General features: G+C 51.7%; 1 protein-coding gene across 1 annotated transcript; it reads left to right on the top strand.

The window, feature by feature from the left end:
• Nucleotides 1-2,029: 2,029 nt before the first annotated feature.
• Nucleotides 2,030-10,910, top strand: ATP1B4 (ATPase Na+/K+ transporting family member beta 4). Its single transcript, XM_084534031.1, has 9 exons — nt 2,030-2,355; nt 2,583-2,629; nt 4,368-4,530; nt 5,738-5,866; nt 7,145-7,249; nt 7,458-7,654; nt 8,215-8,271; nt 8,830-8,925; nt 9,493-10,910. The coding sequence occupies exons 2-9, from the start codon at nt 2,591-2,593 to the stop codon at nt 9,652-9,654; spliced, it is 948 nt and encodes a 315-aa protein (XP_084390157.1). The 5' UTR covers nt 2,030-2,355; nt 2,583-2,590; the 3' UTR covers nt 9,655-10,910.
• The last annotated feature ends 2,109 nt before the right edge of the window (nt 10,911-13,019 follow it).

The following is a 13,019-nucleotide window of genomic DNA, read 5'->3' as shown; positions in this document are numbered from 1 at the left end:
CAGCGGCTGAGACGGCTACGGGGCCGGGGGCGGGCCCGGAGCCTGGTGGGGGCCTGGTGGGGGCCGGGCCGGGGCCTCGCTGCGGGGCCTCGCTGCGGGGCCCTGGGGGTGTTGTGGGGTTCGTGCGACGCCCGAAATCCCACCCGGGAGTGCGGGCTCTGAGCTGGGGGACCCCTCGCAGAGCAGGGCCGGTTCGCTGTGGGGATCGGTTCGGCCCCGTTAAGAGCCCCCCCCCCCCGCGAGTCGTGAAGCCCGGTGGCAGCTCCAATGTTACCGGGGGAGAAGGGGAGGGGCGTTACAGACAACACCGTAATTCCCCTCCAGAATTACAGCTCGGCCCTCACAGCTGGTAGCGCATTTTTGGGTGCGGTGGGGTGTTTCTGCCCCAGGGGTTATTCTGGGGACGGGAGGGCTGAAAATGCTGCCATGTAGCCAAGTTGTCTCGCAGCACTTGGCCCCTGCGCTCACCAGTGGCACAACACAAAATTCAGGGCTGGGGCTGCCCTGCTTCATCCTCCCCACTCCCCACATTGCTCCCCTGGCCTCTCTGCACCCCACCAGCTCCCCTCCACCTCAATGCCCTGCTGCTTTGGGTGCTCCCATCTTTTTCCAAACATCCCTGTCCTCCCCACCCACACGGGGCAACGGTGAATCCAGCACAATCAGAGACAGACTTGGGCAATTCCAGCCCCTGTCCCCCCGTGTTTCAGTGCAGATTTTTACTTCCCAGTGCTCTGGCTTCCCTGCAGTGCCTGATGTTTCCCAGGCCCCATCTGAGAGGCCCCACAAGCACCTCATCTCCCCAGCTGAGGAGCCAGGGCAGGACCTTAGCTTCTGTTTACCAGATCATGTCTGTAAAATGGGGATAAAAGCATCTTCCCAGCAGGCTCTGTAATTGCTTGTAAATCATTTTTAATGCCCTGGGCTGAGAGGCGCTAAGTGCAAATCATGTAATTATTTCAAGCCAAATCATATTTCATCAAGTTAAAAGAAACTAATCCTATCTCTACTTCAAAAACCCACACGTTTATTGGATAAGAGCCTAATTACCAGCCTCTCCCTAGAGCAAAGAGAAGGCACACGCTGACAGGGGTGCAAGAGGCAAGCTACAAATGCCCAGATCAATTAATGGCAAAGAACACTTTGCCTCCAGAGAAAGCAGCAGTTATTTACCTTGGATGAACCGGCACAGCCCCATGCACACCGATACAGGGGTGTGCATGTGCTCACAGGGAGCTGCGTGCGCCCCAAGTCCCACAGGCCCCATGGAGCAGCTGTGTCCCATCCCAGCTCCATCCTGCATAGGCTCTGGTACCATGCCAGCCCCGCCATATGCCCAGTGGCAGACATGGGGCAGCCCCGGGCCACTGCCAGATCCTGCTCCTTCCTGCTGGGCACATTTGCTAGCACTGCTGGGGAGCAGCTCTCGGCCACACGCGGGAGAGGATATGCGAGACGGCGCTCGGCTCTTGTGGCCCTGCGATGTCCCCGTGCCTCAGTGCAAAGCCTCGGGCTGTGGCAAGGCAGCATTTCCTCACCGCTGAGCAGGGCCTGAAGAAAGGAAGGTTTCTGGCTATGTTCAAATTGTGCTGGGGTGTGAGCTGAGATGGCGGCTGGAGCCATGCTCCAGCTCTGACTGTTGGTGTAAAACAAACCCCACTGTTCCACGAGAGCTGCATGGGGCATAACAATAACAGTGGCTGTCACGTAGCTCCCATGCTGCTGGAGCTATTCCAGGAGTTTCGGCAAGACTTTTCCCCTCATCCCCCCACAGCCCCCCATCCACAACCCATTGCTTCCAGCATGCAGGTCCCTCACAGCCGCAGGACCTTAGCACCCTGTGCCCTAACACAACCTCCTGTGCCCGTAATTCACTGACAAAGGAAAATGTGATCCTCCCCAGCACAGTGGCGCAGCAAGGCATCGCTCTGGAGAGCGTCCCGCTGGCCATGCCTGGGGAGCAGACACTGCGTGCCCCCAGCTGCTGCCTCAATTCAAAGGGATAAATATAAACCTGCCCCTCTGCTGCAAGAGAGATTTTGCAAGCGTGGAGCAGGGTCCGGCAGTGACTGACAAGCACCTATTGACAGCCACACAGCCACCGAGAGCCCTAGTGACTGTCGAGTGTTTGTTAACAGACACCCCGTCTCCCCACGGCACAGCACCCCGCTCCCCGTGTCGGGTGTTAGCTGCTGCTGGGGAGGCTCCAGCAGTACAGTACACTGCAGGACCACTGCAAAGGGCACCAGGTGGCAGGGGCCTTATGCCCAGAACGGGATTCCGTTGCGTTGAGCTCACCCCTCTTAGGAAAGCAAGTTATTTTTTGACCCGCTCCTGAACGCTGAAGTCTTCTGGGTGAGTGAGCAAAAGCAGCCGTGGTTCGTCAGCCGCAACCACTGAGGGCAGGCAAAGGTCTCCTGGCCCCCTGGGCTGGGGGAGCCTCGCTCAGCTGGAGACAGCAGTGGGGCTGGGGGCTGCGGTGGGCAGGGGACTGTGCCCACTGGCTCCACAGTGGGGACGGAGGCACTGGGCTCAGCCCTGGGCTTCCTCAGTGCCAACACTCACATTTGTCTGTGTTTCAGAGCCAGGGATGGAGCTGAACGCTGCCTCCCCGGGAGGCAAAAGGCTGGTAAGTGTTCGGGGGCTGCTTCGAGAGGCGAGGCGGGGGCTGCAGCCACTCAGCTCACCTCCTGACGGGTGAAAGTGGCAGCTTTGCTGTAGGAAATGCTGCCTGGTGCCCCTGCAAAATGCCAGCGCTGTGCACTGGGAGGGAAGGGAGAGGCAGCAGGGCTGGCAGTGCTGCAGCCCTGTGAGAGGCTTTCCATAAAATCCTTATGGTTGTCCCGGACTCTTGCCCTGTCCCTTCTTGCTGGCCATGCACCCTCAGCACCTGGACATCCTCACGGGAATGGCCAGTGCTGGGGGAGTTGCTTCAGGCCCCCGGCAGGCTGCCCCAGCCCCACTCAGCCTACCCCACCAACCCGGCAGGATGGGACCTTCACCTTGTGCTGCATCTGCAGCATGGAGCCTGTGTTCCTGTGCTATGGCTATTTATAGCAGGGAGGAGAGTGCGAGGAAGGAGAATTCATCCTCTTCTTCTTCCTTCTTTTCATCTTCCTCCATCCGTTGCCCAATGCAGGTGTCCTGCCCTGCACGCCCATGACTTTCCCCCACTTCTCACTACTTTGCACTATCTGAACAGAGCTCAATCCCCCTCAATCCGGAGGGATTTCCTAGCCAGAGTTTCTGCTAAGCTGCTGGCCGCGTCCCAGGGCAATCTGCAGGCTATAAATGCTTCACTGGCCCAACAGGTGTCCGCAGACAGTGGGTTTCCCCAGCCCTTGGCACAAGCTGCCAGTGCAGCTGCTGTGGGGTCTGGCTGTGCTCACCTGCACGGCCCCATCTCCCCAAGCCCACTGCAAGCATGGCCGGACCCAGCCAACAGCGCCTGACCTCTGCCTTACGGCAAAGGGAGGCGATGGGCCAAGTCCAAGGCTCCATCATGTTTTCCATCTGGAGTCCTAGCTCAGCACCCGTTCTCCCGGCATCCAACCTCGACACAAAGCCTGCTTCTCTGGGGAAAGGTGGGTTTGGGGAGAAACTCCTCCTGGTTGGCAAACCCTGCTCTGGGGTCACCCAGCCCTGAGCTCCAAGCAAGGGCTGCACCCTGTCCCACATTGCTGCCTGGTTTTAGAGCTTCCACAGGTTCAAGGCATTTAGGGACAGTCACCCTAAATCACATCTCCAGTGACTTGTGGCCAGAGAGAGAGAATTTAGTGTCTGTGAGCTCCAGATAAATGCCTCTTCATCACCAGGGCCGTGGCACAAAGAAAACTCTCTCTGTGCCTGGGGATGCGCTTTTCCTGGGAACTTGGTGTAATTCAAAAAATAACATTACAGGGATTTCTCCAAAGACTAAACACTTGCTCACATGCCAAGAAAAATAAAGTGGATGACCTCTTCAGTGATGCTGACTGGTGTCATCCACAGTAACACGGAAAATGCACACATGTGGTTAGAGACATGGTAGTGTGGGAACAGCACCAGCTCACCCAGCTTGCAGGCTTTCTTGTGGTCATGTTGATGCAGGTTAGAGAAGACAAACTTTTGTAAATGCCAGGACAAGGAGACAAGGAGATGGAACTCAGTGTGACTGCAGTGCCATGGAAAAAAAAAAAAAAAAAAAAAAAAGAACGCTGGAATCTAAGTGATCATAAGTCAGAACAGCCAGCCTCTCCTTAACTCAAGAGTGATGATGGGAAAATGGAAATTTGAAACATTTCCAGCTATTAAGTGCTTTTGCATTTATTTTTGGCCAATGAGATGCTCAGCCTGCCTGTGGGGGTTGTGTTCTGTAACTCTTCCAGGAAAATAAGGATGAAGAGAAAGTGCAGGATCTTGACACAGGAGAAGCAGAGACCAAGGCAGAGATGGGGAACAAAACTTGGGCAGACCTGGCCGGGGAGATGAAGACCTTCCTGTGGAACCCAGAGGAGAGAACCTGCCTAGGGAGAACAGCCAAGAGCTGGGGTAGGTCCTTGTTTGAGCCCCGTTTTTGGGGGTTGGTGCCTTTTCTCCTTCATGGTGGATGCACTTTCCTGCGAACATCTTTGCTAGCCTGGATCACTGCCCCGTCCCAGCAGTGAGGGGTGCACATTTCTTAGCGGGGCAATAAAAACAGCTAGTTGGGGAGGGGGAGGACAAGGAGACAACTGAAGTTAGACCAAGGTTAGACCAACCTAGGTACACCAAGTACCTTGGTCTGGATGCCAGTGTTTATCAAGAACTCATAAGCAAAAGTTTGGAAAAAAATTAAGAGACGGAGCAAATGCAGGGGACCCCAGCTCTGTTGTGGCCTGGATCCTGCCAGGGCAAGCAAGGAGCAAGCCCTCTGCACCTGGCAATGTGGCAGTAGTGGTGGGCCTGCAGTGAATGCTGGCCAGGCAGCCCTCCTTGCACCCCAGGAAGGTCTCGTCCCTGTCTCCGTCCCTTTCTTCATCCCCCCACTGCTCCTTGGGTACAACTCTTGGGCTGGCATGGATGCGTCCCCAGCTGAGCAGTGCTGGAAGTTGCACGTCTGCAGGAATGGGGAGGGCGCAGTGAGCACCAGCACATGGGTGTCATCTCCTGGTACCGCACGGATGGGCAGCAGTGTCACCCCTGGTGGTGACAGCCCCATCTGCCCCATCCTGGCCCGCAGCGGGATGCAGCCCCACAGCAGTTCCCAGCCCCGTGCTTGCACACAGCTGCGTTCCCAGGGCTCCCCCCACACTGCCGGCACGTTTCTCCTGGGAAATGTTTGGGTTAGGTTTTGCTTCGCTCTGCGCCACTGGGTTTTATTCATAGGCCACAGCCTCCTGAGACATCCTCAGCCGTCAGCCTGGCCCTGAGGAAAACAAACACTGTGCCTGGATGTCAGGGCCAAGATGCTGGCAGTGCCGTGGGCCGGGCAATGCCGTCTGCCACAATCCTAGTGCCTGGGTCCTCATCACAGCCAACAGGAGGTCAGGGTGGGAGCACCTTCATGTGGCCCCCACCTGGGTCCTGACTCAGCTCTGGGAAGGGCTGTGCCACGAAACAGATCCAAAGGATCCATCCGCAGGGCCTGGGTGGGCAGGGAGTCCATCCAACAGCCCCGTGCCCCAAAATTCTGGTGTCAGGGTGGAGGTGGCTGCCAGCATCCCCATGGGACATGCTTGGGTTACACTGACAGCAATGTGCCCTCTCTGCTCTGCAGGCCTGATCTTACTGTTTTACTTCGTTTTTTACACGTGCCTGGCGGGGATGTTCGCCTTCTGCATGTACGTGATGCTGCTCACCCTGAGCCCCTACACACCCACCTACCGGGACCATGTGGCTCCGCCAGGTACGTGCCCAGCCTTGGGTGCCTCTGCTGGAACACACAGACAGGCTGCAACGGAAGGGTTGTGTAGACAGAAAGAAATCTTATTATCAATAATAGAAAGATTGATGAGAGGAAATTTTGCAGACTAAACGGAGAGGTCTTTTTTCTTATGTTCTTCGCAAATGGACAAAGAGTTAAGGTGAGATCTTAAAGCTTTTTTGAAGCAGAAATAAAGAATCAAAGAGACTCACAGAATCACAGAATTGAAGGGGTTGGAAGAGACCTCGAAAGATCATCAGGACCAACCCCCCATGCCAAAGCAGGTTCCTTAGAGCAGGCTGCCCAGGTAGGTGTCCAGACAGGCCTTAAATACCTCCAGAGAAGGAGACTCCACAACTTGCCTGGGCAGCCTGTTCCAGTGCTCCATCACCCTCACCGTGAAGAAGTTCTTTCCCATGTTGGTGCGGAACTTCCTGTGCTCTATCTTGTGGCCATTACCCCTTGTCCTGTCCCTGCAAAAACTCACCAGGGATTGTCCTGAGCCAAGTCCCAGCTGCTACAGATCCATTAGGGGCAGGATCCTACTGGGTTTCCACCAGCTGAAGACCTGTCCCCATCTGTTGTGGGGGCCAGGCTCCAAGCCCGGTTCAGCAAAGTGCTTCTAAATGGCATTACCCAGGGTGCTACCGTCCACTGCAGCAGCAATGGTGCTGCAGCTCCCCAGCCACCAGGTTGTCTGGAGAGGACCAGACATCTTAAATAGCCCCCATGTAAAGCCTTTGTTCAGATTATATTAATTGTTATTGTAATCACTCCATTATTCTGATTATTCTTAAAGAGGCAAGTTTAGGCATTTCATAGATGATACCCACTCATTTCATCTGCTCCCCTTTTATACCTCAGACCTTTGAAACCAAAATGCAAATCGGGAGTAGCTTTTACACTTTTTTTTTTTTTTTTTTTTTTTTTTTTTGGGACGTGGGGGGCGGAATAGGGAACAATGTTCAAAACCTTCTTTCCCTATGGCAGAAGCAACATTTCCCTGGGCTTTCATGTCAGTGGGGAACAAGTGACCCCCTGGCCCTCTCTCTGCCCCCAGCTGGCTGAGAGCACGGGGGTCCCTTGGCCCCTGCGTGCTGCAGAAGGATGAGGATGGGGATGATGAGGATGATAAAGATGTTACTGCCTGCTTGAGAACTGGTGCTGCTGGCCTGTGCCTGTGTCCAGCCCACCCAACATTCTCCACAGCCTGTGGCCAGTCCCCATACCTGCTCTGACAGAATCCATCTTGTTCTCCAGGGGTGATGATCAGGCCATACCTGAATGGATTCACCATCGCCTTCAATGTCTCCGAGCGCAGCACATGGCAGCCATACGTGGACAGCATGCACCACTTCCTAGCAGGTGGGTGTTGGGGTGCCATGGGGCAGAGCACCTCTGGGTGCCTCACGTCTCCTGCCTGGAAAGGGAGGATTCGTGAGGTGGTCTCAGGAGCTTCTGTGGGAGGAAACTTCCTGATCCAGGTGGGACTGCCCTTCATGTGAGGGTGCACTCAGTGATTTGATGTGAGCAGGCCTGGAGAAGCATTAATGAGTCGCTTGGTCCCCACCAGCTTATGATGACAAGGTTCAAGAGGAGAAGAATATTGAGTGCATCTCGGGGCAGTACTTCATCCAAGGGGGCAATGAGAGTGAAGAGAAGAAAGCCTGCCAGTTCAAGCGCTCACTGCTGCAGAACTGCTCGGGAATCGCGGATCAAACTTTTGGCTACTCCAGAGGCCAGCCCTGCATCCTGCTGAAGATGAACCGGGTACAAAAAAAATCTGGTTGTCATGATTCCTTCCTTCAGTGGATCCTAGTGGGACAGACTAAGGACTGTGCGGGGCCTGAAACTCATCCTGTTCTTAGGCCCAGGGAAATGGAATGAGAAACCCCAAACCTGCTGGCTTGTACCTGCCAGAAAACCTAAAAATGAAGCACTACAAAACTCTGCAGATTTGATTTGATGAAGGGCTGGGTGCATGGCAGCACCTGTGCCAGCCTCCTCTCTAGGAGGAAGTGAGCTTTAGGGCTACACCTCAGGCCCTCGTTTCTTTATAACAGGCATTTTTGCAGAACCAAATTTATTAGAAAATTTCCAATATTCTGGCAGCTCAGTGCATGCTGCTGGAAAAATAAAGGAGGGGGGAAAGCGAGCTGTGTGGGGAGATGGTTGTGTTATACCAGGGATGCTCCCAGCATCCTTCTCTGCCTCTCCTGACACATCGTGGTTGTCCTGGGTGACTGGCATGCACAAGAGCTCTAGAAAGGGAGGCAGCACATGCTTGGCGTTGCATTTCCTTCAAGTGTGAATGTCTTTTTTCCCTGCAGATCATAGGCTACCGCCCTGGCGCCGGGGTCCCCGTGAGCGTAGACTGCAAAGTGCAGGTACTGTCGCGCTCCATGCCCTCAGCTTAGCCCAGTGCCCTCACAAGACCCTGTGCTCCTCATGCCCCCAGCCCAACTGAGGTGGTCTGCTGAGGGCTGCAGGGGTGGCCACGAGTCTCCTGCTTCCCATCCTGGCCCTCACCCTCTCACTGCTGGTTCCCAAAGCCCCCAAAGCTGAGGAGAGGGGCTGGAGCTGCTGGCATCCACCCGCAGCCCTGTCCCAGAGAGCGCCCTGCAAGCTGGCAGCAGCAGCAGGAGCGGCTCCCACACAGGGCAGCAGCCGGGTCATACCCTTAGAGAGTGATAAAGAAGTAGCCGAGCACAGAGAAAGATCCATGGGCAGCAAACGCTGTAACTTGCACCCATACCCTCCTAGCACAGTTTTGCTCTGGCTCACTGCAGCAGCCACTGACTCACAGAGCAAACGTGCCACGAGTGAGCAGCTGGCATGGCTGAGCTGTGGTGGGGATTTGCAGGAAATTTTTGTGCTAAAGCTCCTTTACTTTACTTATTTTGTGTCCCACATGCTATGCGAGTACCTTTTTGTTTCCATCAAAGAAAGGCAATGAGAGCGACCTGGGGTCAGTGGACTTCTACCCTGGGAATGGCACATTTGACCTCATGTATTATCCCTACTATGGCAAGATCACACACGTAAGTAAGGGTTCAGATGTTCTGGTGGCTTCATTACCTCTCCTTGGGAAGGAGCTACTGCAGGGGGTACAGATGTGCTCACTGGCTATTTCAGGCAGCTGCAGGCAGGAGGGAGGCCATGGGCATTGGGATTGCAGCGCTCTATTTTTGTCTCTGACAAACTGCAGGTAATCTTTAGGGATGCTGGTTTTCCCTTGCCAGCAGTGGGAACAGTTAATTTTTCTGCTTGGGGTCCAGGTCTGGCTGTGCTAATCCCCCAGGCTAACTCTGGGGGGATGCTAACTAGCACTAACACTGGTCTCAACACCAGCATTTTCCTAGGGTACTGGGGAAGGTGACAGGCAACAGAGGAGGAAAAGCCCCCTAAAATGAGGCTCCTATTAAAAGACACGACAAAACCACTGCAAATTGAGCAGCTTGATGCAGAGCAGGCAAACACCAGTGTGTTTCTGGTCCCACTGATGGGGGCTGAGCTGGGTCGTGCAGCCAATTACCCGTGATATTTACTGACCACGAAAGAGTATCGCCTGCTTTCCTGCTCCCTCAGCAAATCTTCCTCCTTTTCAGGTCAACTACACGTCCCCACTGGTGGCCATGCACTTTACAGACGTGAAGAGGAATTCTTTGGTCCCCATTCAGTGCAGCCTGCACGGGAAAGGGATTGTCAATGACGTTAACAGTGACCGCTTCCTGGGCCGAATCATCTTCACGCTCAGCATTGGGAAGTAGCCACGGCAAACACAGGGCACGTAGGTTTTGTCAGGCAGAGGCTTTTTCCTTTTTAAAGCATAAAGGCAGCATTTTTTTTTCCTGCTAGGAAAACAGACACATGGAAACTTTTAATTTATTTTTGTTTATAGTTAGGAAACAAATGAGATGCAACAGTGTGGAACCACATCTTTTACCAGCTGATGTAACTCATTATTAATAAAAGTTAAGTTATACCCTGGGCAGGGAACCTGCAAGAGCATTTCAGTTTTTATTAGAGGAACTCTGGTATCTGAACACTATTTTCATAAGGTCTTTTACAAGTCACCCCTGTGAAATGCATTTTTCCTGGCTATAAATTTCAGTCTTTACCATAGTTTTATGTGCATTTCTCAGGCAAAAGCTAAAAAGATGGTAGTTTATAAGTACTATTCTTGTTAAAATAATAAATAGCAAAAAATCTGGATTATGCTTGCAGTAACAGCTAAGAAGTGAAAATGACAAATCTCAGGACGCCTCCTAGGAGCCTCAGCACCTCATGCAGCCAGGTGCTGGAGCAAAGGCCACATAGGGCAGCATTTGCCCTTGAACCTTTCCAGTTGTTCCCAGGCAGACAAGTGCCTTTCTCCCTCCTCACTTCAGTACTTCTCTCAAGTCTGTTGGGCAGGGGACAACTGAAAGGAGCTCTTTATTCTCTCCCTGTCACGGCTCACAACTCCTCCTTCCCCTGCTCAGGCGCAGAAGCACCAGTGAAAAATATTCCTCCCTGGGGAAGCCCCCGCTTTGCTTCATCCCCAGCCTCCTCAAGTGGAAGCAGGGCTGAGCTAGCTCAGAGAGGCATTACAAGGCTTAATCCATGTTCATGTCGATAGAGGTATGGGCTATCTTTGTTCCCCAGGACAAAGCAGTGGTGATTTCAGCATCTATTACAGCCAAACACTTTGTTTCTACAGACACTCAAACTCAATTTAAAGCAGTTTTGATTCTTTGGAAAATGAGTTTTTTTTATTATTATTATTATTATACACCTTCACATTTAACATACAGAGAGTATATTTCATCTCTCTTATCAGCTATGAGCAGGACAGGACACCTTAGGATAACGTACTGCTTGGAAAGCACACTTACTAAAATTACTTACCGACTGAACAAGAGCATTATGGTATGTTTGTCCTACATTCTAGTCCAGATACTTCATCTGCCATCATTTTTGATCTATATAAGACTCTAAGAAGTCTTTTTTTGTATTAAAAATAAAGTGACTACAGTAAAATTAACTCTATGGTATCATTCTTAAAACATTTAAATGTAACAAATGTAATTTGTAACTTTTGTGGGCTCTGCTGGCCAGCTAGGGACTGGTTTTCAAAGACAAATGTAATGTGTGTAATCCTTGAATTTTGAGCATTTGATTAACTTCCTGAAGAGTTTAGAAGTCCAGTACACCAAGGCTCACTATAAGGCAAATATCACACTCAACCTCTTGGAAAAACATATTTCTTAAGAACCCTTAAAAATATTAAATACAGGTATTTTAGGAGTTAATTTTCCTCAGATGTGATTATCCACATGAAATTGAAAAGAGATAGGGCAACGTTATGATTTTTTCCTCCATAACTTACCCAAAAGGACTTGTTCTGACTAAGTAGAAAACAGCCTCTGCCCATGAAGGCACGGCAGTGATAGTTACTCTAATTTTGACATCAGAACTAAGTCAAAACCACAGATGTTTCCCAGCCTGCCAACTGCTTTACGTCTTTAGAAGCACTTCTGTTTCTATAGGATCCTGAAAGGAAACAAACCCCTCTGTGCTTCAGACCATGAAATGAACGGCTATCCAGCCTGCAACAGGATCAAAGATTATTTATCCATTCCATGCCTGCCTGGTGGAAGGATTCACAAAGCAGCAGGGACTGTCCTTTGGCAGATGCTGTACCAATATACAATTCTTTTTTGTCACACCAACAGCCAGACCCAGGCATGTTAAAAAAGCCCCTTGGAATATCTCTGGGAAATTGCATGCATGTCTACTTACACTGATGCAAATGTATGAAGTTCAACAAAGCCAAGTGCTGGGTCCTGCACCTGGGGCACAACAACCCCAAGCAGCACTACAGGCGGGGAGATGAGTGGTTGGAAAGCTGCCTGGCAGAGAAGGACCTGGGAGTATTGGTTGATAGCCGGCTGAATATGAGCCAGCAGTGTGCTCAGGTGGCCAAGAAGGCCAACAGCATCCTGGTTTGTATCAGAAGCAGTGTAGCCAGCAGGGCTAGGGAAGTGATTGTCCCCCTGTACTCGGCTCTGGTGAGGCTGCACCTCGAGTACTGTGTTCAGTTTTGGGCCCCTCGCTACAAGAAGGACATTGAGGTGCTTGAGCGAGTCCAGAGAAGGGCAACAAAGCTGGTGAGGGGCCTGGAGAACAAGTCCTACGAGGAGCGGCTGAGGGAGCTGGGCTTGTTCAGCCTGGAGAAAAGGAGGCTCAGGGGCGACCTTATTGCTCTCTACAGGTACCTTAAAGGAGGCTGTAGTGAGGTGGGGGTTGGTCTGTTCTCCCACGTGCCTGGTGACAGCACGAGGGGGAATGGGCTAAAGTTGCGCCAGGGGAGTTTTAGGTTGGATGTTAGGAAGAACTTCTTTACCGAAGGGGTTGTTAGGCATTGGAACGGGCTGCCCAGGGAAGTAGTGGAGTCACCGTCCCTGGAGGTCTTTCAAAGATGTTTAGATGTAGAGCTTAGTGATATGGTTTAGTGGAGGACTTCTTAGTGTTAGGTCAGAGGTTGGACTAGGTCTCTTCCAACCTAGATGATTCTGTGATTCTGTTTACAACCACCAGAGTTAACTTTATTTGCCATACACATACTCTGCTCCTAGCAGGTTCAAACTGTCACTCCAAGATCTGGAGAGCTGTACACACCGTTCTTCATGCTACAACAACCTTTAAGTGCTGGCTCAATTTCTGACTTCTACTGAAGCCCAAAATAGTCTTTTATATAAATATCTATTATATATACACATATATAAAATATATGTGTGCGTGCAACCAGGAGTTCATCACATTTTAATAAAACAACCTAGAATGTGATGCAAAAAAGCGATGCAAAATTGCAACCTAAGCATGAAACCGTGGCTGGAATCCACCTTCTGGCAGCAGAGAAGCGATGCCCCTTGACAAGCAGATGTTATGCAGAAGTTGCCAGCCTCAAAATAATTCACTGTTCAGCTCTGGCAGGGAGATCAGGTATTGTGATAACAAAGATACAACATAAAAGACCATGACAATCAAAACTGAAACCCAATCTGAGTCAGCAGCATTAAATTATACTCCGTAAAAAAAAAAAAAAAAAAAAAAAAAAAAAAAAAAAAAAAAAAAAAGCTCGGTTCCAGGA

This window comes from Aythya ferina (assembly GCF_964211825.1).
Source record: "Aythya ferina genome assembly, chromosome: 13".
NCBI lineage: Eukaryota > Metazoa > Chordata > Aves > Anseriformes > Anatidae > Aythya > Aythya ferina.
Note: the sequence above shows the minus strand (reverse complement) of the source record. Positions and strands in the feature narration are given on the sequence as shown.

Excerpts from the sequence above, each read along its gene's own strand:
- ATP1B4 (XM_084534031.1), top strand. The coding sequence starts at position 2,591 with ATGGAGCTGAACGCTGCCTCCCCGGGAGGCAAAAGGCTG. Across the intron at positions 7,655-8,214 it reads TCCTGCTGAAGATGAACCGG|ATCATAGGCTACCGCCCTGG; the intron begins GTACAAAAAAAA and ends TTTTCCCTGCAG. Across the intron at positions 8,926-9,492 it reads ACTATGGCAAGATCACACAC|GTCAACTACACGTCCCCACT; the intron begins GTAAGTAAGGGT and ends CCTCCTTTTCAG.